Raw genomic sequence first — 24,423 nt, 5'->3', positions numbered from 1 at the left:
ATTGTCTGCTCTGTCACAGTGTGCTGTTACCAGTGGACTACAAAGGGCTCGCCTCAAGTATTCAGCAGAGATGCTCCAAAAGGACTTTATGTGATACCGAGGTCTGATCTGATACTGGTGTTCCACTGATTAGCTCCCTCACTGTGAGTCTGGGATCTGAGGGAACATCAGGCTGGACTTAAACATTGCTTTATGAACTTTGTAAAACACAATGTAACAAATAGGTCTTTGAATGCAGTTTGGCATATCCTCTGCTCAGCCTGGGTGTTTTTCTGTTCTCTAAATCCACAAGCCAATATAAAACACTTACCTTTCCTTTCACGTGTTAGTAATCAAACGTTTCCCTTTAGTCAGTCAGTCAGCTTTATGCAATCTGGTACAGGTTATGGTTGGCACTTCTGTTGCTTAGCAACAGTGTGGTTTTATTAGACTCTCGAACACCCCCTGCTGGTCTCTGACAGTCATTCCCAATATAAAAATATGCTGTAAATTTAACAAACTAACTTAGAACAATTGACAAAACACATACAACTTGATAATGAAAAGACCCACATCACAATGTATATCCTCTATTTAGGGATAATTTAATGCACAAGCACCAGGCCTATTTGTTTCAAAGGTTTCTAAAATGCTTATTTAAACTACTGCAGACAAAACGTATTTGACACACACAACAACACGCCATGAGAAACGATAAAGCCAAGACCACAATTTACATGTCATTTATTTTATGGAAGGAATTTCAGTTTAGCAAAATTGTGTAAAAGTTCTATTCTTAAAGCAGCAAGCTAATAATTAAAACCACAGGATTCCTGCTGATTCGACACACTCATCTGCTACAGTGCCATGTAAAAAATTGGGATCGAAGTACATCACCAACAGATATTGCATGATTAATGAAACGCATTTGTTTTGATTCTCTTTGTGATTTTCAGGCTTGTTATTTCAAACCAAATCAGAGCCTGGACTTATCAGTCAACAGGAGAGCACACACCGTCTGTCTACTCCGTCCAATCAGGTTCATCCTCTCTTTTGGTCCTGACTGCTCCACCGCGCACAGACAGCTGCTGAAGCACCTCTGGCCTTTTTTTAGTGTTGAAGGCAGACCTGTGTCATCTCAGTTGAGCCAGTCCAGATCATTATCCTCCTCATCATCACCAAAGAGAGGGGCAGGAGGGGGGCGCCCCTTCAAGCTCTGGACACAAACGAGAGAGATGGTGACAATAATGCTGTCGTAGAGAACACACCGTCATCTCTTTAAAGCAGCATGATGTGATGTGGTGATAAAACATCACTGACTGACTTCACATTGAAACTAAACACAAGGAAAGAGAGGAGATCCTTCCTCACCATCTCATCATCCTCTTCCTCCTCGCTGGGTGCTGCAGGGGGTTTGGCAGGAGTTGTGATCTGGAAAAATGGCTCCTCTCCATTTTCCTCACCCATTCTCCCAGTCAGACTGAGAGAATAGATGAAAGAAGGGTGGGGTGGTACAGAAAGACAGCAAAGAGGAGAAGGACAATGGGGATGAAGCAAGCAAGAGACAACAGTTCAGACGGGCATTTAGTCTGCAGGACTCTCTGCGTGCTTTAGTAGAGATGGGCGGCACAAACATGTTACTAGTGGAGTCATAACCTGCTCATTTGAAATGAACTTATATCGGCCTTCAAGACCGCATCTGACAACATGTGAAGTCCACAGGTCAAAGTGAATTATTTTTGTTTTGTTCACCTTCACCTGGTTCTTTGTCAGTTGAATCAAACTTTCCCTCCACAGTCAAACAACTTTATTTGCTCCGCTTTTGTCACGAAAACAGACACCTACGTGCAGTGTTGTTGTTGACTGTAACAAAAATATTTAATGGTACCTCACAAAACACATTTTTGGCCAGAATTTAAGAATGGATATGCTAATTATGTAAATTCCCACAGATGTCTGCTATGATAAAAGGATGGAGTGATAACATGTTGGATAGACATGGAGTTGAACTACTACTTGGCTGGTTGGTGGAGGCAGTAATATGTTAAAAGTGCTCGTGCCTTATTAACTACTGGTGACTGTTGATCACACAAAAATCCATCTGGTCAATCTTTAGGTGATGGATTTGTGTCTGGACCAATCAGCTTCCTGTGAGGAGCTAGTGGCAGCTAGGGGCGTGGTTTAGGTGTGAGACGACACAGAGAGGAAGCTGTTAGTTCTAAACAACAATGGCATAGATGCTGCGAAAGCATCAGTGCTATAAGAACTGGAGAGTATTTCTTTATTTCAAAAAGAAGAGCACAGACGACACTGAAGGCTTTTCTCCATGGAAAATATGTTTTCACTCTTCTGCTGACTCGCTTTGGTAAGAGTTTGATTGACAGATGTTTCATTCAATCACCTGCAAAGTATTCTTTAAAAGCACCTGTCCTTCTCCGAACAGTTTCCATTCATGGCTTCTCAGATGTTTCTGTGTAACAAACCATCTAGCGGGTTACGTTAGCTATTTCCCACAAACCCTAAAATCTGCAGTTATACAGCCATTTAAAAAAAAGAATGATATAGACCCCTACCCCAATGAACAATATCAAACCTCCTATTTTAAAGAGAAGCCATTGAAAAGGCCGTATACTGCAGGAGATCGACCACACCACTGCACTGAGACTACTCTTGTTGATCAGAAGACCAGACTTTGCTCAGACTTGATGAGACTCGGTAAGGGTTGACGCCAGGACTCACCTTGTGTCCTCCCTAGAGCTGTTTGGTGGCGGAGGTGGGTTGGCTGGGGGTCCAAAGGCCTTCTGGGAAGCCTCGTCCATTTCCCCTACATGCTCTCCATCATCCACGCTCTCCTTGTCCACCTCGCTGCTCACTGCGGCATTTCTTTCCGACACAGCTTCCTGTCCATCCTCAGGTGGTGAACTCTCATCAGGTTCATCGTCCAGATCTGCACCCGTATCGCTGTGTTTCTCCTCTGTAGGGATTCCGGGAACCGAGTGTGCTACCGTCTCCTGCTGCCCTTCAACCTCTGCCGTCTCTGGCTGTTTGGGTTCAGGGGCCTCTAATGCTTCTGCCTGGCTTTGTGTCTTTGACTCAGTGACCGTCTCCGTCTCCGTCTCCGCTGCTACTTCCTGATCCACCCGGGTCTCACTCACTTGGTGAGAATCTGAATCAGCCTCACATTCTTTGTCCTCTGCGACTTCTCCATCACCATTCACATGCACATTCTGTACAGTCTCCTGTCTTTGTTTCACATCATCACTTTCTTCCTCCTCCTCCTCCTCCTCGTCTTCCTCGTCTTCCTCTTCCTCCTTACTCGGTGTCAGTGAAGCTCTGTCTGTCCCACCCAGCAGCTGCAGGGTTACATTCTGGAATAGAAAGATCCATATGATTGAAGAAAGGTCAAAAACATACGCATGGCACTAGTCGGACAGTGAGTATCATCCACCTCTATTACAGTGAATATGAAGTGAAATGAAGTGTGTGTGTGTATACAGTAGCTGGGTATTACTGCCATCAAAATGCTGCTGCCAGGCTCTTAACACATTCTGAGTAGTGACCACACTATGTGCTTTCTTTCCTGGCTGCTGTGCATTTCTTTGTGTAAGACACTCACCTTAATAGTGGTGACGATCACCCCCAGCACAGCCTGGCCGCTGTAAGATTCACCGAGGTCGAACTCCCCCCGCAGAGAGTGAAACACTCCGTTCATCACACGCTTCACCTGCAAGTACACACAGCTGTATCAGTGCTCAGAAACCATGAGTAATATCACACACACACACACACACGCACAGACCGTAACCTTAAGACAACAACACGCCATATTTATTACATCATCACACCCGTAACATTAGAATCCTATTCAGATGGAGTTTTGACTGTATCATAAAAGGTGCTGGTTCAACTTGTACTGGGTTACATGAAACTGTAAGGCTCTAAATAGACCTTTGGCTGTAGGACTTTAATAAACACAGCCTTGTTGGTGAAATGCTTCTGCATCTCTTCTCAGTTGTTTACATCAATACAGGTTCTTAAGACACGGAGACCACAACCTGTAACTCATGAACCAAAACCCTGAACCAGTTCTGCCACAATACAAGCACTTCCTGCTTTACACTCAGCTTGCAGTTCTAAACCACACTTTATCAAACTACACACGATTCTTGAGCATTTGGATCAATCTCCATGAATAACATCTTGTGTTCACATGAAAAACACACTGCCACTACAGATGCTAAACTAACATTCCCTGCTCTACACTCTGACTCATGTATGCATATGAGTATACTCAGTAGTTACAGCATTGGAGAACATAGCCTGTGTAGGGATGGACTCAGTATTTGAGGAAAAAGACTTTGTGTTTCTATATCTGAGTATAAAACAATTTTTTTTTTTTTTACTAAAACAGATACTGTTCAAACATAGTAAGTTCAACACTAAACATACAAAAGGCATATGTCCCAGATAAAACATTCATAGTGGTGTTTTACAGTGAGGACACCAGTGATCAACTGGAATCCAAAAAGGCAAACTTTTCTGCAGGACAGCTAAAAGCAAACATCATGTCATGTCCCCTGTAGCTTTTACTTCCTGTTTGTGGGCAAGGCTATTGCAGACGGCGGGGACGGGGTGGAGCTATGGGGTATGACGTGTGTGCGTGCGTATGTATGTGTGTGTGTGTGTGTTAATGAATGACTTCTCACCTCTGCTGAAGTGTCTCCTGAGCTCTCCTGCTCTGCCAGCTTCTTCTCCAGTTCAGCCACTCTTCTTTCCAGTTTCTCCCTTACAGCTTCTCCTTGCTGCTGCGAGGTGGAGTACTTAAAGAGAAAGACATAATAGTGACATTCTGACCGTTGCATTTCCTGCCAATGATGACCCTTTGATCTCATTAGAAGATCCGGCTGACTAGCAGCTAGTCATCCGTCTTACTTTGTCCTGAAGGGCTTGCAGCTCTTCAGTCTGCCCGCGGTGCTGCAGCGAAGTCTGTTCTTCTAAATCTCTTGACTGCTTCAGAACCGTAAACTGTTGAGCGTGAGAGAGGCCATAAATAAGGGAAGGAAAATCCTACACTCACACTTACATAATGCTTTTCAAACTTTTTATTGTTTCAAATGAAGTTGAATCCAAGTTTAAAGAAAAAAACTAAGTAGGATTAAAAAAAAAGATAGATTTTTTTTCAGCTAACAAGCTAGCGTTAAAAAAAATCAACTACTTAATATATTTGTTTTCTTTGGCAGCAGCCATTTGACCCTTTGAGATTTTGGTACATGTATTAATAACATCTGACAGTTGTGTTCAAGAGCTTTTATGTCACCTGACATTGGTCATTAGATTAAATAATTAGGAACCTATTATTCATTCATTCATTCATTCATTCATTCATTTATTGACGCAGATGTTATTAACATAAATGGCATATTGTACTAAGTTTTCTCTGTATTATAACTTTGCCCTACATGAAATGATAAAACAATCATACCAGAGAAATAACATAATTAATAAAAGGGTTACTCCAGCATCATAAATATGCTGGATTCAGATTTAAAACCAAAGTAATCATGACTTTTACTAATGTTAGTATTTTAGTAAGGCCTACATTTCCCATAATGTAATCTGTAGTCCGATAAAGTGACTGATATATGCATAATTGGACTTCCTCATTAAGTCAACAACCAATGAAACAAACTCTCTGATGTTCTTGCTCGGACTGGTGTGTTTGTGTCTCATCATGGCTGGCTGGTCTACCTTTTCCTGTAGCTGCGTTAGCTTGTCCTGCAGAGCATCTCTGTGCTCCGTCAGCTCCGCCAGCTCTCTTCTGTGCTGCTCTTTAGCAGAGGCCAACATCTGCTCACACTTCCCCTTCCACTCCTCCTCTAGCTCCGCCTGCAGCTGGGACAACTGTGACACATACATGGTATAGGTTAGTTAGTGGACTTATGTAAAGCCAGGTCCACAATGTAGCCACTTGAGATAAACACTTCCATACAACGTGTTTTACTAGAGCTATTTCTGAGCCCTCCACCTCTCGCCGGATCTCAGACTGCAGGTCAAAGGCTGTGATAAAGCCAGATCTGGGTCTGTCCACTGGATGGGTCTGTCCACTGGTGTTTACTGGATCTGGGTCTGTCCACGGTGGACTGGTGTTTACTGGACCTGGGTCTGTCCACGGTGGACTGGTCTCTACTGGACCTGGGTCTGTCCACAGTGGACTGGTCCCTGATGGAGGCCCTGCTGGAGTCTGAGCTGAATGAGTTACCTGCATGATTTCATCTGATTTCACCAGAATCTGACCCGGTGGCAATAATGACAAGCAATAAGAATGACTTTATGGAAACAGACAATCTTCTCTCTGATGGTCTCGTTTACTGATGGAGGTCATATAGAGGATCAAGACTAAACTGAGACTGATTCAGAACTAGGGCTGTGTATTGGCCTCACAATACGATACACGTGTAATGATACGACATATCACAATGTAAAAATATAACTTGCTGTTTTCCACCTGGATAGTCTCATAGCTACAGCACAAGTTGATAACTCAGCGGACTGATTGCATCAAAACTACTTAAAAATATATTTGTATTGCAAGTAGTCACTCAGCTGTAAACACATTGAACTGAAATGCACTTGCCATAAAAAAATGTATGAAAATAAAGTACATATTGTGTTCTCATTGTGTCACTTTCTTACTAAAATGCACTTGCCTGAACTTCATTTGAAAATAAAATACACACTGTATTATTTATATTTATGTATAAATCACAGTCATATCGATACACTATCGTTATGGTAAGCTTTATCCATATTTTTGAACAGCCCTACTCAGAACCAGTTAAAAGTTCCTCACTAAGACTTTAACTGATCCAGAATATATATTTGAAGGAAGTCAGAGAGAAGTCCAAACGAGAGTGATTACACCATCCCTCTCCCCTTCATATTCCCACAGTACAGCCGTGTCATTGGACTCCACCTGTTCAGATGCAGCGTTGTCAGTGCTGGATCTGGCACTGCGGAGTTGAGCTCGCAGGCTGTCCACCTCCTTCTGGCTGCTCTTACGCAGCTCCTCCACCTCCTCATCCCGCCGCTGACGCTCGGCCTGCCACTTGTTCTTCCTCTCTGAAAATGCCTTAAAAGGAAGGGGAACCAATTGTTGGTCAACATTTACATAACCTGTATTTCACATTTCAAATACTGCTGCGTGAATTCTTTCTAAATCTGAACAGTTCTTGTCAACATGTTGTCTTCTGTGCACTGATACTGATATGAAGTTCCTGCCCTCTGTGGAGAACCAAAGTCAGTCCGACATGAACATGAAGCACACTTACTCGTTCTAGGCTCTCTTTATCACTCTTTAGGTCCTGCACTTCCTCCTCCATGTTGTTGACTCTCAGCTCCATCTCTTTGCGTCTTTGCTTCTCTGAGCGGTGCTGAGCCTGAGTCCTCTCTGCTGCCTCCTTCAGCTCTGGAACATGTAAAGCAGCAGAGTTAGTTATCAGCGAGTACCATCCTATATTTTCAGCATTTATTTGGTCTTTGATGGATTTTTCTGAAATGTGCTTTAAGTTATGGCTCCTAGAACAAACACAAATAACACTGCTGGTTCAGCCGTTTATGATAAAGAGAATGCATAAGTGTAAAGTAACGTGAAATGAAATATGAGAGGCATCATCATACCTGTGATGTCATATTTAATCTCTACAGTCTGGCTTCAGTTCACCACCTCACCTTTTTGTGCTACGCAACGGTTATAAATGAAATTCCTGCTGTCTAAGGAAATTCCTGAGCTCTAAAAAAGGAGCATTTATTGCTGACCTGTTTTTGAAGTTTTACATTTTTTTAAGTCATTTGTCAAATTGTTGAAGATTTTAGAATCTGTGTTTTAGAAACATGTTAACTAGACGACAATTATCAGGATTCCGTTAGCCGGCTAACCTTTGCGAAGTCAGGATTATTTACACCATGTCTGTAGAGCAGGGCAAAGGACTGGCTAAGTGAGTGTGACCACATACACTCCAAGTATTTGTGTTTTTTGTGTTTTACTGAGAGAGGTTGCAAATAGTTTGTCAACTCCAGTAACGACGATAGAATGGATCACAATCTAACTCCAAAATCATCGTCAAGTTGAACACCTCTAAAAACACAACACAAAATGAACATCAGAACTTTCATGAAGGACGGATTTGTTCCAGGCCTCTAGTATTAATTCTTAGATTTGGTCAACTCTGACCTTCCAGCTGCGTTTCCAGGGCGGTGATGCATTTGCACTGCTCCTCACTGTCCTGCAGCGCCAAGCTCAGTTTACTCTGCAGCACCACGGCCTTCTGCTGCTGAGCTGTAGCTTCTAGCTGGAGCTGAGACAGCTGGGCCGTGGACGAAACCAGATCCTCCGTCAGACGGACCTGATGGAGAGGCAGAAGGACAGGGGAGGGGTGAGAGGAGGGGAAGTACCGTTGGCTGTCTACAATGAAGGAAAAACCAGGCCACACAGAGACAGTGGAACGACATAACGACGGCCTAGATGGGTGGCTACTGGTGCTAGTGGTGTGAGCAGCGTGGCCCTGTGGGAGAAAAATGGTGAGTGATGGCTGATGGGAAAAGAAGAGAGAAAGTTAGTTCAAATGTCGATGAAGAATGATATGAGGAGGATGAATCCAGTGGCAGAGGTCAGATCTGGGTCAAATAGTAGTTCCACATGATGCCTCACACTCTCAGCACGTTTCAGCTGACTATATGTCACAGTATTGCATCCAGAGTGAATTTGAAATCAATTGCAGAGATTGTCCAAACTCACTACTGTCCTGTGACATAGACATTTTCTGTTTTGCTCTCTAAACAGGAATCATGGCAGGCAGAACGCGGTGGGTGGGTTTTCTTCCTGAATCTAAACCGTCAACGACAAACTGAGGAGATGTATTTGCTTTGTTTTCTCAAAACAGCCACTGATTTGTAGCACGTACATGATCTCACTTTGTCGCTTTTTTTTTTCCCCCACTCTTGCAGATACTATTTGACCCCCGTCTGGTAGCGTTACACAGAGAAAACAGGCTCACCTGGCCGGAGCCCAGGTCCTGAGGCAGAGCGTGCTGAGAAGAGAGAGCAGTAAAGGCGAGATTTGTCTCAGAGCAGCACTGCAGCGCAAACAAGCAGGCAGAGAGCAGTCGGCAAAGAGTGAACACCTTATCATTAGAATCAGATGTGTAACAGGAACCAGACAGGAAATCATCCATTACATATGAAGTGAATTACTCAGGTGAAATCCACATGGCGTAGAACAAGAAGCTAATGATGCATGTACTCTGAATTATGATCACTTTGCACTGCAAAGTCATGTTGTCAATTGTCACTGTACTGTGAAAACCATGTAATGCTTATGAGCTGAGGAAACCATCTGTTTGAACTCTGTGACAATGTTTTTTTAATTGATCAAATGGTTATTTTGATGGTTTACTTAAGTTAAGAAGAAAGGAAATGTTCCCCATCCACAGAGGAACCGCTGATCATCAGTGTGTTTGACAAATTCACACAAATTTGAGATTTATAGTTTTCAAGAACATGTGAAAAAATTAAGTTTAAAGGTAGTTATGGACGCAAAATTGTAGCACCTTTTCTTGTCTGATTTGCTTTTGTTATATCATCTGAGTCCCTTATATATTAAAAGTACAAATGGGGAAATAGTGAATATATATGTTTATTTTACAAGAAAAAATACACCTTAAAAAAACTTTATATAGATATAGTTATACAGAGAGAGATATTTAAAATGTATAAAGATCTTTTTTTTTTATAAATTTGGTTATTAAAGAGGAAAAGTACTTAGCAGGACATTATATAAAATAAAGACATCGGTGCTCTCTGGTGGACAAACGTTGTACTACAGACACTGTTTCTAAACTACCACTAACAGATAGTTGGCTTTCCTCTACATTTCTCGTCTCTCTCATCATCGCACATATACGTCTGGTCCCACAGTGCATCAGTTTGGCTCTCACTGACATGTGAAAACCAAATCCAGTCTGAAGGTACATTCACATTGCACGCTTGGTTTACGTGACACTGTATCCAGGCCAGCTGTGCTGCATTTAAGGCTCTGACCACAAAGGTATGTCAAGGCTCTTGTGTATGTGATGGTTTAGCTCCATAATAAACCACTATCTACTGACTAACAGTGTAGTCTACAGTCTCATGTGTTCCCCCTTTCATCCTCACCTTGTCCTGCTCCGCCTGCAGTAACCTGGTCTGGTTCTGTTCACTGGATGACTTGAGGGAGTCGTTCCTCTGTTCCATCAGCAGGTTACTCTGCTCCACAAACCTAGACAACCACGGCACAATCCCTTTACATCCACCTCAAATACACCAACAACACTTTCCTGATACTTCCTTTAAGCTAATCAGTTGGACCGGTCCGCTAGTCAAACAAATCACAGTGACAGTGAGGATGAGATATGGACAAGTCAGTCATTTTGATAGTAATGTGTGAGATCAGATACAAATCTTTACCGTTTTTCATTATTCTTACCAGTTACATTGTTATTTTAATCGACAGTTTTCAGTTTCACACTGCAGCATGATAGGACTACAAAGACGTGTCAGAGGACATTGTGTGAGACACTGTCTCTCTAAAAGAGATTAAGTAAGCTTACATTTAATATATAGATTTACATAGACCTATTTCCCAGTCCCATAATGGAGCTTTTAACAGAAGAGCTCCACGTTATATGACATATGTACATCTCTAGTGACATATGTTCTGGCCGTCTCTTTCTGACTCACCTCTGGTTCTGGTTGAGCAGCTCCCCGATCTTACGGTTTTGCTCCTCAATGCGAGAGCTTTTCTCAAAGACTTCCTTTTTCAAACATTCATTTTCCTATAAATAAAATAAGTATGATCCAATTACATCGACAGATGTGATGTGAAAAAAAGTATTTGTGTTATATATGGAGCTGAGGAAAAAAACACGGGTAACAGAGGCTCCAAAAACAGGCACCGTACCTGGACTATTCTTTGGATGTTGTGCATGATCATGGAGGTCTCCATTGACATACTAGGAACACCCATGGAATGACTGCCCTGCCTTTGAAGGTCATCTATCTGTTCAAGTAAAACAAGACAAGAACCAGATGTATCTCCTTTCTATTAACGGAACAGTGTGTAGGATTTAGGGGGATCTTTAAGAAGAACCGAAATATTGTATTCATAACTATATTTTCATTTGTGTTTACTGACCTGAATTTAAGAACTGTTGGGTTTCTGTTAGCTAAGAATGAGCTCTCCATGTCTACATTAGCCCAGAACTGCAAAACCCAACTCTCTAGAGATGGCCTTTCACCTTTTTACAATGAAGTGAATTTTGGGGGGGCAAATGCACCTGCAGGCCACCGTAGTTTCTTGAAAAGAGAGGTCACCGCCTGATGCCACTAAATCCTACACAGTGGTCCTTTAAAGCCTCTTGGTCAACACATTCTCCTACAGAGAGTTTATACCTTTGAGGCCAGATGATCAACTTTATCTGCAACTTTCCCAACCGCCAACCGGATCTCTGTGTTGTGTTGTCGGGCCTCAGTCATCATGAAGGACGTCACATCACTGGAGCCTGAGGAGAACACAACCAAAGGGTTTCAGCATCCAAATCAAACTCAAAACCGTCTCACAGCTGAATAGTTCTAGTGATGAAGTGTTAAGAGTTTAGGGTACAGGTTGACTAACAAACTGCACTACATTTTACATTTCCCTCTGTACAACCCTCTTCATCAACACTCCACCAATCATAATGGCTTCTTGTAATGACATGAACATTGTGTCTTACCCATGTATGGGATGGTTTGTGCAGGGTAGACCTGGCCGACAGGCTGCAGCTGAGATGGAGCCACAGAGCTCTGTGAGTAGGAGTAAGGCTATGAAACAAAATCATGCACTGATGTTAACAGATTGGTCCATGGTGTACTTACTGATGATGAGTCAATACAAAACGTGGCTGAATCTCACCTGAAAGGCATGGCTGCCGGCCGACAGCCCAGGCTGTGTGGCAACAGTGGTCATAACAGGAAGTAAGGCAGGAGGTGGAGCGGTGTGAGGATGAGGATGTACTGCGGGGAAAAAATAATTTCAGGGAATTTATCAAGTAATAGTAAAAGCATACTGTCTAACATCAGAGGGAACTGTGTTGTTTGTAATCCAGAGGTGCTGCAGGTGGAATGAACATGTGAACAGGTGGAAGAAGTTTACCGTGTGCTGAAGCTGGAGCAGCAGTGGAGAGCTGCACTGGAGATGGAGCTGCAGGCCCATCCTTTGCTCTGCTGCCACTGGTGTCCTGGAGAACAAACCCAGAGGTGGCACAACGTCAGTAATGAGCCCAGATTTGGCAGATAGACATTTTATAGTTGCACTCCAACTATTCTGTATTGCATTTCCGTGAATTAGGTGATGTGCACGAGACAGATTAATTAAAGAACAGGCTTGATGAAACTTCTCTGGAGCCACACAAGACATTTTATAACTGGACAGGTCTGGACCGCATGTCATTTTAAAAGCTTCTGTTGCACTTTTTGAATTTGAATTTTATTTAATCTTAATTTAATTAATTTAATAAACTAGTGTCATTGAGATTAAGGTCTCTTTTCCAAGAGAGACCTGCAAACAAGAATCATTCACTATCAGCACAACAGAAAACAACACATTTACACAAGAAACAAGGAATTTAACACAGTAACAAGAATGATGAAAGAAAAACATCCAGCGAAATGCAAGACTCTGGTTTGAGGGGAGTTTGCAGATCATTCCATTTAAACAGATGTATAGTCCCTGAAAGCAGCGGAGCCAACATTAGTGCAAACATGAGAGATATCTAAGGTTAAGTGACCTGTGGAGGTGTGGAGTAGTTTGGAAGCTTCAACAGCAGAGCTTCAAAAATGAATAACATGAGAAGGAATGAGAATGAAGCATCGACTGTATATAGAAATATAACGTCACCTTAAAAATTCAAACATTGACCACAATGAAAAGGTTGTTTTTGAAAAGCAAAACACCGACAACACAGATTGAAGGAGAACCTTTCATTAGCTCATTGTCTTTTAAAATAAAGTTTGACTTTTTGGACTTGACAACGATCTGGAGTTATTGTAAATGTTCAGATCACATGAGTCTGAAACAATCCCATGCAGACACTACTGGAATGTAATGCTAAATATCGGGTAATACTAAAAACATTAGTGGAACCTGATCTCTATCTGTGATCTGTCAACCATAATAAAGTCCCCACTAAAGTATACCCTGCTTTATGCTCGATTTGACTCTAAATGGACCATCATTTACTAAATGAACATCATGCTGTATTGAAGAAGACTTGAAACTAGAGATTGAGACCATAAACTCATGTTTACAATGTTTACTGAGCAAACACTTACTAGTTAAAGCTTCTTAATAAGTTGCTGCATTTCTAACTTATCATTGTAAGCCTTCCTCAAGCGATGCAAATGTCTCAGGATGATGATTTAATTCGATACTGAATGATTCAATATTTAAATATTATTTAATTTTGAGCTTTTGTGCAGATGGAGGCTGTTAGCGGTCATAATATTTTTTATATTTTTTTTTGTTTCTTTTCACTGAAGTTACTAAAAGAACTTTCATTTTGTGTTGATTTTGCCGGTCCCTGTGGTGAAAAGCAGTAGTGTTTCCAAGCATTAGATTCCCTTCACAAAAAAACTCTTATTTTACTGCAGATGGTCTGCTCCAGTCAGTCCTGGTTCTGGTTCTCCCGTGCCTCCCTTCCCTCTAGCAGGCTCAAACAGTACGGCCTGGGTCTCCAGCAGAGCAGCGAGGCGGAGGAGGAGATGCTGCTGCCGTGTACCCGGTGGCACCCGTGACAAGCATTAACAATAATTACAATAACATTATATAATAACTAGAAATAGACAATCCTCTCGCTAACTACGTTAACTTGTGTAGGTCATATAGAGGCATCAGTATCAATTTAAGACTGTTTCATAACAGTTAGCTTGTCTCTTAGTACTTTCTGACTTCTCTACCCTGTCTGAGGTTCTTCAAGATGCACAATTTCTAACAGATTTATCATTTATTTTTCAAAAAAGGTTAAATAATTTCCTAAATGAGGTAGTCCCTGTAGTTGTTATCAAACATTACCCAAACAGCAAAAAAAAGAGTGCATTTGTTAGGGACTATTTTCAGCAGCGGATTAATCCACATATGTTGCTCTAGTGAGTGCTTGATAGGGATGGTTTGTGTGGGATTGAATCAAAATAAACTATAGTGTGTGTGTTCATGGTGATAAAGGAACATATCACCCAGTGAGACAGTGAGGCTCATTGAGGTGTTTTTAATGGAGCTCTATGGCTCCGAGGAAGAAGAGATCAGGCTGTGATACACACACACACACACACACACACAATACTAGTAGGTACATTCATTTTTGTTCTTGGTCTCTTTATGGAATTTGTTGACAATAAGATCTTGATCTAGCATCTCGAGGTTGTTTGCCTCCGCTAACCAATTAAGATCAATGTCTTTCCAAAATGCCATCACTTGATCATTATATCATATGAGTTTTTGAGTTACGGCCAAAAGCATTTTGTGAGGCCACGGCGACCTTAGAATTTGACCACCAAAATCGAATTAGTTAATCCTCGAGTCCAAGTAGAAATTTGAGCCAAATTGGAAGACAATCCCTGGGGTTTCCTCAGATATTGCATTTACGAGAAAGGGACGGACAGACGGAACACCCGAAAAAATAATAAATGTAGAATATTGCAAGAAGTATTCTTTAAATTGAGAGTAAAACCTGCAGACCCACCTCAAGCTCAGAGTCACTGGATTCGGGCTGGCCGGCCACTCCTGTCATAAAGGGCAACATGGGCTGGCCCATCTTAGCCATGCGAGAGATCAGCTTGGCCTTTGTGGCGTCTGGATTCTGAAGTTTTAGAAAAGAAAGCTTCTATTAATATGACTTCAAAATAACTGAACAGAATGATATCGTATCATATTAAGTGGCTAATAAGAAGGAAAAAAAAGCAGTGAGGGAGCTTACTGCCAGCTGTTCACTGAGTGAGTTTGACTTTGCACGAAGTGGTGGTTCACTGCAAAAACAGAAGAGGCCAGAAACAGGTCATCTAAAGTGATGAAAGAGTTCAAGATGATGCTGTCAACTTTTTCCTGAGGTTTAAATCTCACCCTGGTTTGCCGGGGCCGGAGGCAGCCGTCTGTACTGGGGGCTCCAGGGCCAGGTTCTCCACACTGGGGGCTGGGGAGGGAACAGGGGAGGGAGCAGCAGAGCCTCTGGAGCTGGTGCTGCCACTAAGAGACCCGCTGTCCTTGGAAAACTTCACCTAAGGCACAAAAAAACCCAGAAAAGGCTTCAGCTCACTTCACCAACATGACAAGCAACTAGGAGTAAAGAAGTCCTACTGGACGTTGCATTAAAGCATTTGTCTGACATTAGAATGATCAGGTGTATTAGAGAAGAACAAAAACAAGAGCAGAAGGATGTTACCCGTCGAAGCTCTGTTTCAAAAACAAGAGTGCTGTTAGCCGGGACACGGTTGGGGACTCCCTTGGATCCGTAGGCCTGGTTTGGTGGGATGACAATGAGACGATGGCCGGACTTCTTCAACCCGAGCATCCCTTCCTCCCAGCCCTGCATATACAGAAAATGTAATGATAATGTAACAAGTGTATGTACGGTAAAATAGAATGACAATCATATAATGATGATAAACATGATGCATTCAGTTCAGGCTGGCCTTTTAAAGATAAGACAGTTATTGTCAAAGTAATCACTAATCTTGGAAAGACAGCCTTCAGATATTTGGTCCCATGTGTCTGGAATGCTTAACAGAGTAGACTGAAACTTCAGACAGTCATATAGATCATTCAAACACTCAGTAAAGGTTCTTTTGATTCTATGTTCATTCTATGCATTTATTTAACATCTGTCATGCTGTTGTCTTAACAACAGCATGACATGCTCTGGGCAGGTTAACTGTGCAGCGTAGGTTACCATGGTGATCTAAAAAGTAAGGCAGCTTTGTAATTTAGAAACAAATCTAAGTTAAGCCCAAAGATAGCTGGCTGGACCACCAATCTGGCTTTGTGATGATAGGTCAATGTAATGTTCATATCCTGTCACACTGTCATTCACCAGAGCTCACATGGTTTTTAGATGAACTGCAGTTCATTTACAGTTTTCTGATCGATTCAAAATGAGCAGAATGACCAATTATTATATCTACATTATCAATGATTTCTCAAATTGTCGTTCTTGCTTGTACTCATATATAGACCAAAATGTGAATGTTGACATATCCATGTTACAGTATTTGAGAGAAAAAAATTGGAAAATGTTAGATTTCAGCATCTCTCAGTCCGAATGAAACATGTTGGATACTGTACCACCTCACAGATTATGTTGGGATGGGAAACATCTGGTGGTAAAGTACAATCTCTACAAAAGGTTTTATATACAAACTTCATGCGTCACTCGTGAAAAATAAATAAATAAGGAATCCATCCAAAACCAAGAGCATATTACTAGATACAAAGATACTAATAGACTGAAATGTAGTAATAAAAAGGAGCAGAAGAAAACACATAAAGATAAATGAGTCAATAAGAATATGTGACAGTATGAGAAGGTGTTTTCATTGGGACCGAACTTAATGTGCTATTATTATCATGTGAAGTACATTTTGACTCACTTTGATCACTTTTCCGGCTCCAATTTTCAGTCGGAGCAGCTTGTCCTTGTTCTGGTTGGAGTCGAACATCTGCAATGATTTTAGGACTCAATGAGTCGTGTGCCATCAAAGGAGTCAAACCCAAAGGAATTGGAGACTAAATGACTAAAGGAATTAAATAATGGTGGGAGTGTGCGACCTGGCCGACGACGTGGTTCTGCAGGAGCCAGCCTGTGTACACCACCTCCAACGAGTCTCCGTTCTCCACCGCCTGGCCCTCACCAAGACTCAGATCCTGAACCACCACAGCATCTAAGGAGACTGCGCTGTTCGCTTTCGCCAAACACACCTGATGCACATAAAAATAAAGCAATATTTCATAACCAACATAACATGTGGTTATGTGTCTAATGTGGGTAAGAATAATAAAAGGTTGTGTAAGATGGATCCTGATACTGGTGGATCTTGTGCTGTCAACACACCCAACTCACCTCTTTGCAGAAGTCCCATAAAGCCTTGTCTGATTCAAACATCAGGGACCAGTTCTGCCTCTGCTCGTCATAGAAAGTGCAGTAATTGTTGGGCTGAACCTGCAGGAGATAAAGAACATGTGATCAGGGACAAGACGAGGATCCCTCCATTTTCTTTTTTCAGTTCTGCATCATTTCTAATCAGCAATCTGCTCATTTGATCAGCAGCTTGCTCCATAGTCTCCACAAGTTACACTCTGGAGGAATCGCTAGTGTCATGAGCTTGAGATTATATTCCTGTTGTGTTGGCAAATATTTATCTTCACAGTGAAAGACTCATATGGAGTCTGGAGTGTGCTGCCCAACTTTGTAAATGTTTGTCAGTTAATATATACTTCAGAAGAAAATTGTGAATATGACTGAAAAACATCTTCACATTTAAAGAAGATGATTTAATTAATTTATTATATTATAGCTTACAGAGTTATACTGGACGTAATATTGAAAAAATGTCAAGCAATGGGAAGAGGACCTTTATAATGTTAACAATGAAGATTACTTTTTTTTTTTCCAACATACAGAATAGAATGTACATAGACAACACAGAACATTTCATGTCATAATCACAACTGATCCCAGTAAATCCCCCTCTGGAATCTGCTCAGGTATAGCCAAAGAGATTACAATTTAAAGCACAACATTTGTGAAGATGCATCGAATTAAAAAAAAAAATGTACTGAGCCAAAGATTGTACAAAGACACCGTTTTATCACTGCTCATTTCCAGTTACACAAAAAAAAGCTCAAAACTGCTTTCATTTACACTTACAAATATGAATGAGACTGTAGCAGACACCTAAAGAAAAAACCTTGGACTCACATAGATCTAAGCTGCTCTACATACTATTTAAGTAAGTACGTTTGCACATACAAGGAATTTGACTTGGTGATTGGTGCATAACAATAAACACAGTAAATAGTATAAACAAGAATTTGCTAAAATGTGTCTGTTATTGAAGTGTCTGTATTTAAAGTGTTTAAAGTTAAATCATGGTCCTGTTGATGTCAGAGTCAGTGGGGGTCCCAGGTCTTGTTGATGAGAAGAAACCGTTTACGTGGCGTGAGGTTTCAGGCTCCTGCCAGAGGAGAGTGACTCAAATAGTCTGTATCCAGGGTGGCAGGGGTCAGCAACAATCTTTCCTGCCCCTCAGGGTCCTGGAGGCCTACATGTCCTGGAGGGACGGCAGATGCAGCCAATCACTTTCTCAGCACTTTCTCAGCAGAGTGAATGATACTCTGCAGTCTGCCCTTGTCCTTGGCAGTGGCTGCAGCGTACCAGACGGTGATGGAGGAGGAGAGGATGGACTCAATGATGGCAGTGTCGAAGTGCAGGTTGAACTTCCGTAGCTGCAGCAGGAAGAACTTCCTCTGCTGAGCCTTCTTGGTGACAGAGCTGAAGGTCAGCAGGTCCTGGTTGATGATGGTGCCCAGGAAGCTGAAGGAATCCTCTGGGGAGTCAAACAGGGTGATAGGGGCGGGGCAGGTGAGGCTTCGTTTTCCAGTAAAACAGAACACTGCCACTCTCCACTGTCTTAAGAACGTTGAACTCAATGTTGTTCAGCCTACAACAGGTCTTCAGATGGTCAATCTCCAACCTGTAGGAAAACTCATCCCCACCAGAGATGAGTCCAATGAGGGTGGTGTCATCTGCAAACTTCAGGAGCTTGACAGACTGGTGACTGGTTGCAGCTGTTGGTGTACAAGGAGAAGACTAGAGGGGAGAGAACGCAGCCCTGAGGGGAACCGGTGCTGATGGTGCTGGAGTCAGAGATGTGTTTCCCAGGCTTCACCTGCTGCTTCCAGTCAGACAGGAAGTTGTGATCCATCTGCAGGTGGGGTCTGGCACATGCAGCTGGGAGAGCTTGTTCTGCAGCAGAGACGGGATGATTGGTGTTTAAGACAGGGCTGAAGTCCACAAACAGAATACTGGCGTCGGTTCCTGAGGAGTCCAGATCCTGGAGGATGAAGTGGATGGCCATGTGACTTCATCTTCTACAGACCTGTTGGCTGTGTAGGCAAACTGAAGCAGGTCCATGAGTTGGTCGGTGAACAATATGTGAGCAATGTGTGAGCAATATGGGGTTAAGTGTCTTGCCCGAGGACATATCCACGTGGACAAGAGGAGCCGGTCCTCTGAGAGAAGGATGACCTGCTCTTCATCTGAGCAACTGCCTCCCCACAAGTAGTGACTTGCCCAGTGATTCCTAAGCTTTCAACGCATCTCTATAGGTGAAGGGACTTTGCTAAGTTGTCACAGAGATGGCGGAGTCATCATTATGTGACAAGAGTATGGAGCTTCAACCTAACGATAGCAGACAACATGTCTTCTGCCGGTGAGGATCATGAGATTCATGCATCATTGAAATTTCTATTTCAATGCGTAAACATTAAAAACTCAAAAAAAACCAAAAAAGAATAGTATAAAGATCAATTCATTTCCACATGATGTTTGAAGGTATGATTGAATCTTAAAATAAATACGTAAAATAAGTTTTATAAAATATATTCTTTGTTATGCTTATCATATTCGATCTCAGAATTAATCTTTGTCTTGCTTTAATGTCTACAGTTTCCCTTTTGTGATTTCACTTTACTTCAAAGACACCTATCATATCAATAAAGTCCAACCCACACCCAGGTAACAGGAGCTCTGACTGGCCCAAGTCACGGTATGGTGACTTCACATTTCACTCTGTCTCTCTTAACTATACTACCAAGTATAGCTTTGCTCTCATATGCTGTTAAATGTTTGTGATCATCAATTTTACTTATTACCTACATGAGACATATGATATCACAGCCTTTTTCGGGGCAGAGGCTGGGAATTTCTTTGATTGGAAAAGTAATGTGACCATACCTTCAGAGCCCCTGTTAATGTATTACATTTAATGTCAGATAGTGCTTTACAAAAAGAAATAAAACCAGACGAGACAGGTAAAAGTGAGGGCAAAGGACATGAGACGGAGGAAGTGAAGTCATTGAGAGCTGGGCACTTTTAACCCTCCTTAAATATCTTTGAAATCGTGCATTTCCAAAACACACAGCACAATGCCTGAGTCAGCAATAGCATGTTTACTTTGCATCACCTGGATGCTGAACTCACAACCTTCAACAGAAAGAACAAGTCCTGGGCCCTGTTTCAGGAAGCAGGTTTAAGAAACTCTGAGCCTAACCCTGAACTCTGAGTCCCCAAGTTTACTAACCCTGAGTTGACTCACCGTGAATTGACGGACCCCTGAACTCTGAGTTGACTAACTGAGTTGACCAAATTTCTGTGAATGTGTGAACTTCATCTAGACAACATAGAGATGTCTGTAATCTATCTTTATAGATTTTTTTTCATCAACATTGGAGGTTTATCTAGGGTTAATTTTTGATCAATCAAAGAATCTGGCTGCATAGAGGACATTCTGAAAATGCAGTGTAGCAAGTTTGGTGTCAATTGAGCCAAAAATGTGATAAGGTTGAATTGGTTTTACAGTTTTTGAGTAAGACAGAGCTTGCTGGAGTGCCACCACCAGGACTATTGGCTCATGACAAAGTTAGCTGCTGACCAGACCCTAATGAAATATGAATAAGATCAAATAAATACATATTACGTCCCACATACTTCTGAGTGTGAAGGATACCTACATATTTACAGTTAGAAAACATTTTCAGACCAAGAAATTATTCAAATGTGGTTTCATACGCTGTTGGACATGTGCAAAGTGTGATATTCCTCTAATGCAGCACATTATCTGTCCATATGTATTCAACATTCTTTACGTCTCCACTCACCATGAAAACAAAGCCCATGTGAATCTTGGCAGCGGTCACTTGTTTCTGTTGGCTCAAGTACAGAAGCAGCTTGTACTGCAGAAAAAAAAAAAGGTGCATTATTCATAAACATCAAAAGTCACACCAATAATCCCAAACGAGTGACCAATTAGCAAACCTCCGACCTCTTTTGTTGTGTGGTTGCCCAGTACGGCTGCTCCCAGCTTCCCCTGCTTCACATACTGTCCGTTAATACTGCACATGGGACAAAAGGGGCAGGAAAGCTTTTCACTTGACTTGGTATGAGATGATTTTGAGAGTTGTCACTTAAGTATGCAGTTTATTATGGAAATCCATTGTATAGTTAGAGTTTTTAAGTTTTTGCAGCAGATCATAGTTGTAGCTCCCAGACTTTTTACATTTAGAAAAGACATGAAAAGCTTTCAAGCTACACACAAATGCTTCAAAAAATAAGAAAATCTGGCTCCTTACTATCTGAAGGCTTGGACTGCTGTGGCAAATAACACTGCAGGAGCTCCAGGTGGTGGAGCTGGTTTCTGGGTGGCTGGTGCTGCAAACAAACAGAGGACATATTACTTAGTTCAGCCTCAACATCACGGCTGGATCCTGAGTCACTGACGTCTACGTTTGGACTGTCTTACCTGAATTGGAGCTCTTTTTAGGCTGTTTGGGTGCCGTGTACTGAAAGGACTCGTTCCCCTGAACGCCTTCCTTGTCTAGGCCAAACAGGGAGGCCAACTTAGCCCTGCAAGGAGGAGAACAAGTGTGAAGATCATCTACATATGGTTATCGAAATGTACGACCCACTCCATGGTTACAGATGGCCTCAGGTACAAGACAGGACATTTGACGCAGCCCTGTGAGCCTCTCATCTCTGTCTCAGGGGTCACCTCAGCTGCCAGCCTAACCTCAACAGCGCTTAACAATTGAAACTACATCAAGTCTGCTCTGTTGTCATTAGAGCTGCAACAGCTTCATAACAATTGAGCAAACTCCGGTCGCTGAGGGAGACGGATGAAAAGAAATAGTGTAAAAGATAGTTCTTGGCCTCATAAAAAGTAGTTCACACACTTTTTTTCCTCAGCAGATCGAGTTTGCTCTGCATCATGGAGCTACATTTTTGGTCAAACTACGGATTTCGTAGTCATCCTTAATTTTTTAAGAGAGGCAGATGAGTCTGATGAACTGGAACCAGCAAACATTGGACATTTGTGCTTAACAAATGACAAACACTTGATCAAACATTGATGAAACATTGAAAATTGATGGCCAATCACTTTCTGACAACAACTGTAATAAGGAAACCACTACAACATAGATATAGCTATGACCCTCAATCATAGGCATAGATCTCAGTATTTACCGGGGAGGATAGATCAAAATCTCTGCAAAGTCTCTGCTCTATCAAAACAAGACAAGCGATGGAGAACTGCCCTGCTAACTTGTACTGACCCCTGGAACTCCTTCCACTGGTAATCATTGGTATCTTCCATAACCGACATGTTGAAAGCCTTGAGGCCCTCATCTCCGATGGTAAAGGATGAGCCGTCTGTTTGCATGTGTGAGTCAAACTCCTTTTGTCCCAACGTCCCAACGCTTCAGTCCACGGTCACCCCCTGATCTCTCATTCCCCCGGTGCGGTCACACCACCGTGGTAGATTCAACAGCACAGCGGCGGGAGAGAGCGAGGCGGGCTGACTTGGTGCTGGGTCGCCGCTGAGCAGAGATGGGCTGAGGCAAAAGGCTTCGCCCTGCTCCTCTAACAGGCAGCATGTGATAGGAATTAGCCACCATAGCACTCCTCCCCCTGGAACATGCCCCCACACTGGCTGCTTGTTCCTCCAGCTCATACGCACTGTGCTGCCATCACACAATGGTCATGCAGTGTCAAGACAGCACAACACGGTTGTCAGTCAGAGAATGTGGCAGAGCGCTAACTGATTGTCTCATAATTGAGAAGAAAAGGTATATTTATAGGAAGTTAGTCTGTCGAGTAACAAAAAGGTCAGGATTTGGATCCAATCATTTGACATCATCACAGCTCCCATTTTAAGTGGCTTCACAAAACATGACCAATACCTCTGAGGGAAATTTGTAATTTGTGATTCTGGGCTATACAAAATAAACTGAATTGAATGTATAAAAAAAAAAAAAAAAAAAAAAAAAAAAGATCTTCATTCTCTGTAATTGATTATCTTTGCGTACTTTAAGCTAGAATTTAAACACTGCATTTGACAATAAACCTTAAAAGACAGAGCTTTGAGGCCATGAAGTGACCTTTGGTCAGTCACAACATTCAGTCACTGTCTGTAAACCAGGAACCAGTGAATCACATCTCATCATAATCATACAGTAACAGTCAATGTGAGAAGCTTCTTTCATATGAATTTAAAGAACACCTGGCTGCACAGACAGAAACACGTCATGTTCTGCTCTCTAGTTTGGAGGTAAAATCAAAAGTCTCACGTGAGCAGTGATTGTGATGAACATCTGAGCTCATTTTAGAATTCGGCAATTACGCATGTATGTTCTTCTGAAAGAACTTAGTTAATATTCTTATGGAACTGGTGTTTTGGTAGAAGAATAATTAGGGATATAACAAAAATCACATGTCCTGGTGCAACATGGAAGCCGAAAAAGATAACAACTATTTGATTTTTGATTTTTTTTTAAATCTCTTTGGCTTCAGGTTATTCTCTCAAAGCTCTTACCTGCAAACAAAGTCACAATCATTTGCCAAATGTCAAATTAAATATTGGCTCATAGACGAGAACAGCTAATCATGGCTAAATGAGGGTAAGCTAGCTAGTTAGCTCCGAGGCTAATAGCATCGGCTTGCTGGAAACAAACCACTCACCCTCCTGATGGAGACAAGAAGTCCCCCTCTTCATCGTCTCCACCGAACATCTTCTGATGTCTGGAGCCTTTTTCCTTAATAAATAAAACAGGGGCACAAACGAGTGAGCTATTTCACATTACTAGTTGGTTGTAAGATTCCCCTTCCTGTTTGTGGTGGAATCAGCTGACTTTCCACCTGATCCGAATTCAATGAGCTCCAGCTACCACTGGGGGGCGCCAAAGACCGGTACAGAGAGTCCAATGACCCCAAACTCAGTGGCTTTTAACGGGCAGCGCAAGACCATCATGAGATGGAACCGAGAGGTCTGCTCAGTCATCAAGTATGCTCAGTGACTGTCAGGGCATGCTGGCCTGTGTTCAACCCTGACCTCTGACCTCACAGAAGGGATTAAAGAAGGAGAGAATTTCGTAATATAGAATATAGGTGGCATAAATGACATTAACAAAGAAAACCCTAATTAATAAATACTAATTGAATAACTAAGAAGCAGATTCTATTGAAACCTACATTTGGAAAAAGAGAAATTGGGAAGAGCCTGGGTTTTGTCTCATGAATTGTGTATTCCCAATAAGGTCAGAGGATTGAA

General features: G+C 42.0%; 1 protein-coding gene across 1 annotated transcript; it reads right to left on the bottom strand.

Moving 5' to 3' along the window:
• Positions 1-706: 706 nt before the first annotated feature.
• Positions 707-24,056, bottom strand: fkbp15b (FKBP prolyl isomerase family member 15b). Its single transcript, XM_054610913.1, has 29 exons — positions 23,835-24,056; positions 21,619-21,722; positions 21,449-21,527; positions 21,142-21,211; positions 20,978-21,052; positions 17,160-17,258; positions 16,868-17,017; positions 16,690-16,758; positions 15,486-15,629; positions 15,167-15,321; positions 15,024-15,072; positions 14,790-14,906; positions 12,206-12,290; positions 11,966-12,066; positions 11,787-11,874; positions 11,464-11,573; positions 10,973-11,071; positions 10,753-10,847; positions 10,189-10,291; positions 8,210-8,381; positions 7,308-7,444; positions 6,953-7,108; positions 5,728-5,880; positions 4,912-5,004; positions 4,686-4,799; positions 3,596-3,703; positions 2,719-3,347; positions 1,351-1,459; positions 707-1,195 (listed from the first exon to the last, which is right to left on the bottom strand). Exons 1-29 carry the CDS (start codon positions 23,882-23,884, stop codon positions 1,118-1,120), a joined length of 3,591 nt encoding a protein of 1,196 aa, XP_054466888.1. The 5' UTR covers positions 23,885-24,056; the 3' UTR covers positions 707-1,117.
• Between the last annotated feature and the right edge of the window lie 367 nt (positions 24,057-24,423).

This window comes from Anoplopoma fimbria, chromosome 13 (assembly GCF_027596085.1).
Source record: "Anoplopoma fimbria isolate UVic2021 breed Golden Eagle Sablefish chromosome 13, Afim_UVic_2022, whole genome shotgun sequence".
Lineage (NCBI taxonomy): Eukaryota > Metazoa > Chordata > Actinopteri > Perciformes > Anoplopomatidae > Anoplopoma > Anoplopoma fimbria.
The sequence above is the reverse complement of the archived record's forward strand: the minus strand, read 5'-3'. Positions and strand labels throughout refer to the sequence as shown.

Bases quoted from the DNA above. Each gene is read 5' to 3' on its own strand.
- fkbp15b (XM_054610913.1), bottom strand. From the start codon at position 23,884: ATGTTCGGTGGAGACGATGAAGAGGGGGACTTCTTGTCTCCATCAGGA. The intron at 15,630-16,689 runs GTGAGTCAAAAT...CTGTATATGCAG, and splicing joins GAGCCGGAAAAGTGATCAAA to GGCTGGGAGGAAGGGATGCT. The intron at 12,291-14,789 runs GTGGGTCTGCAG...TTTGTTCTCCAG, and splicing joins CCAGTGACTCTGAGCTTGAG to GACACCAGTGGCAGCAGAGC.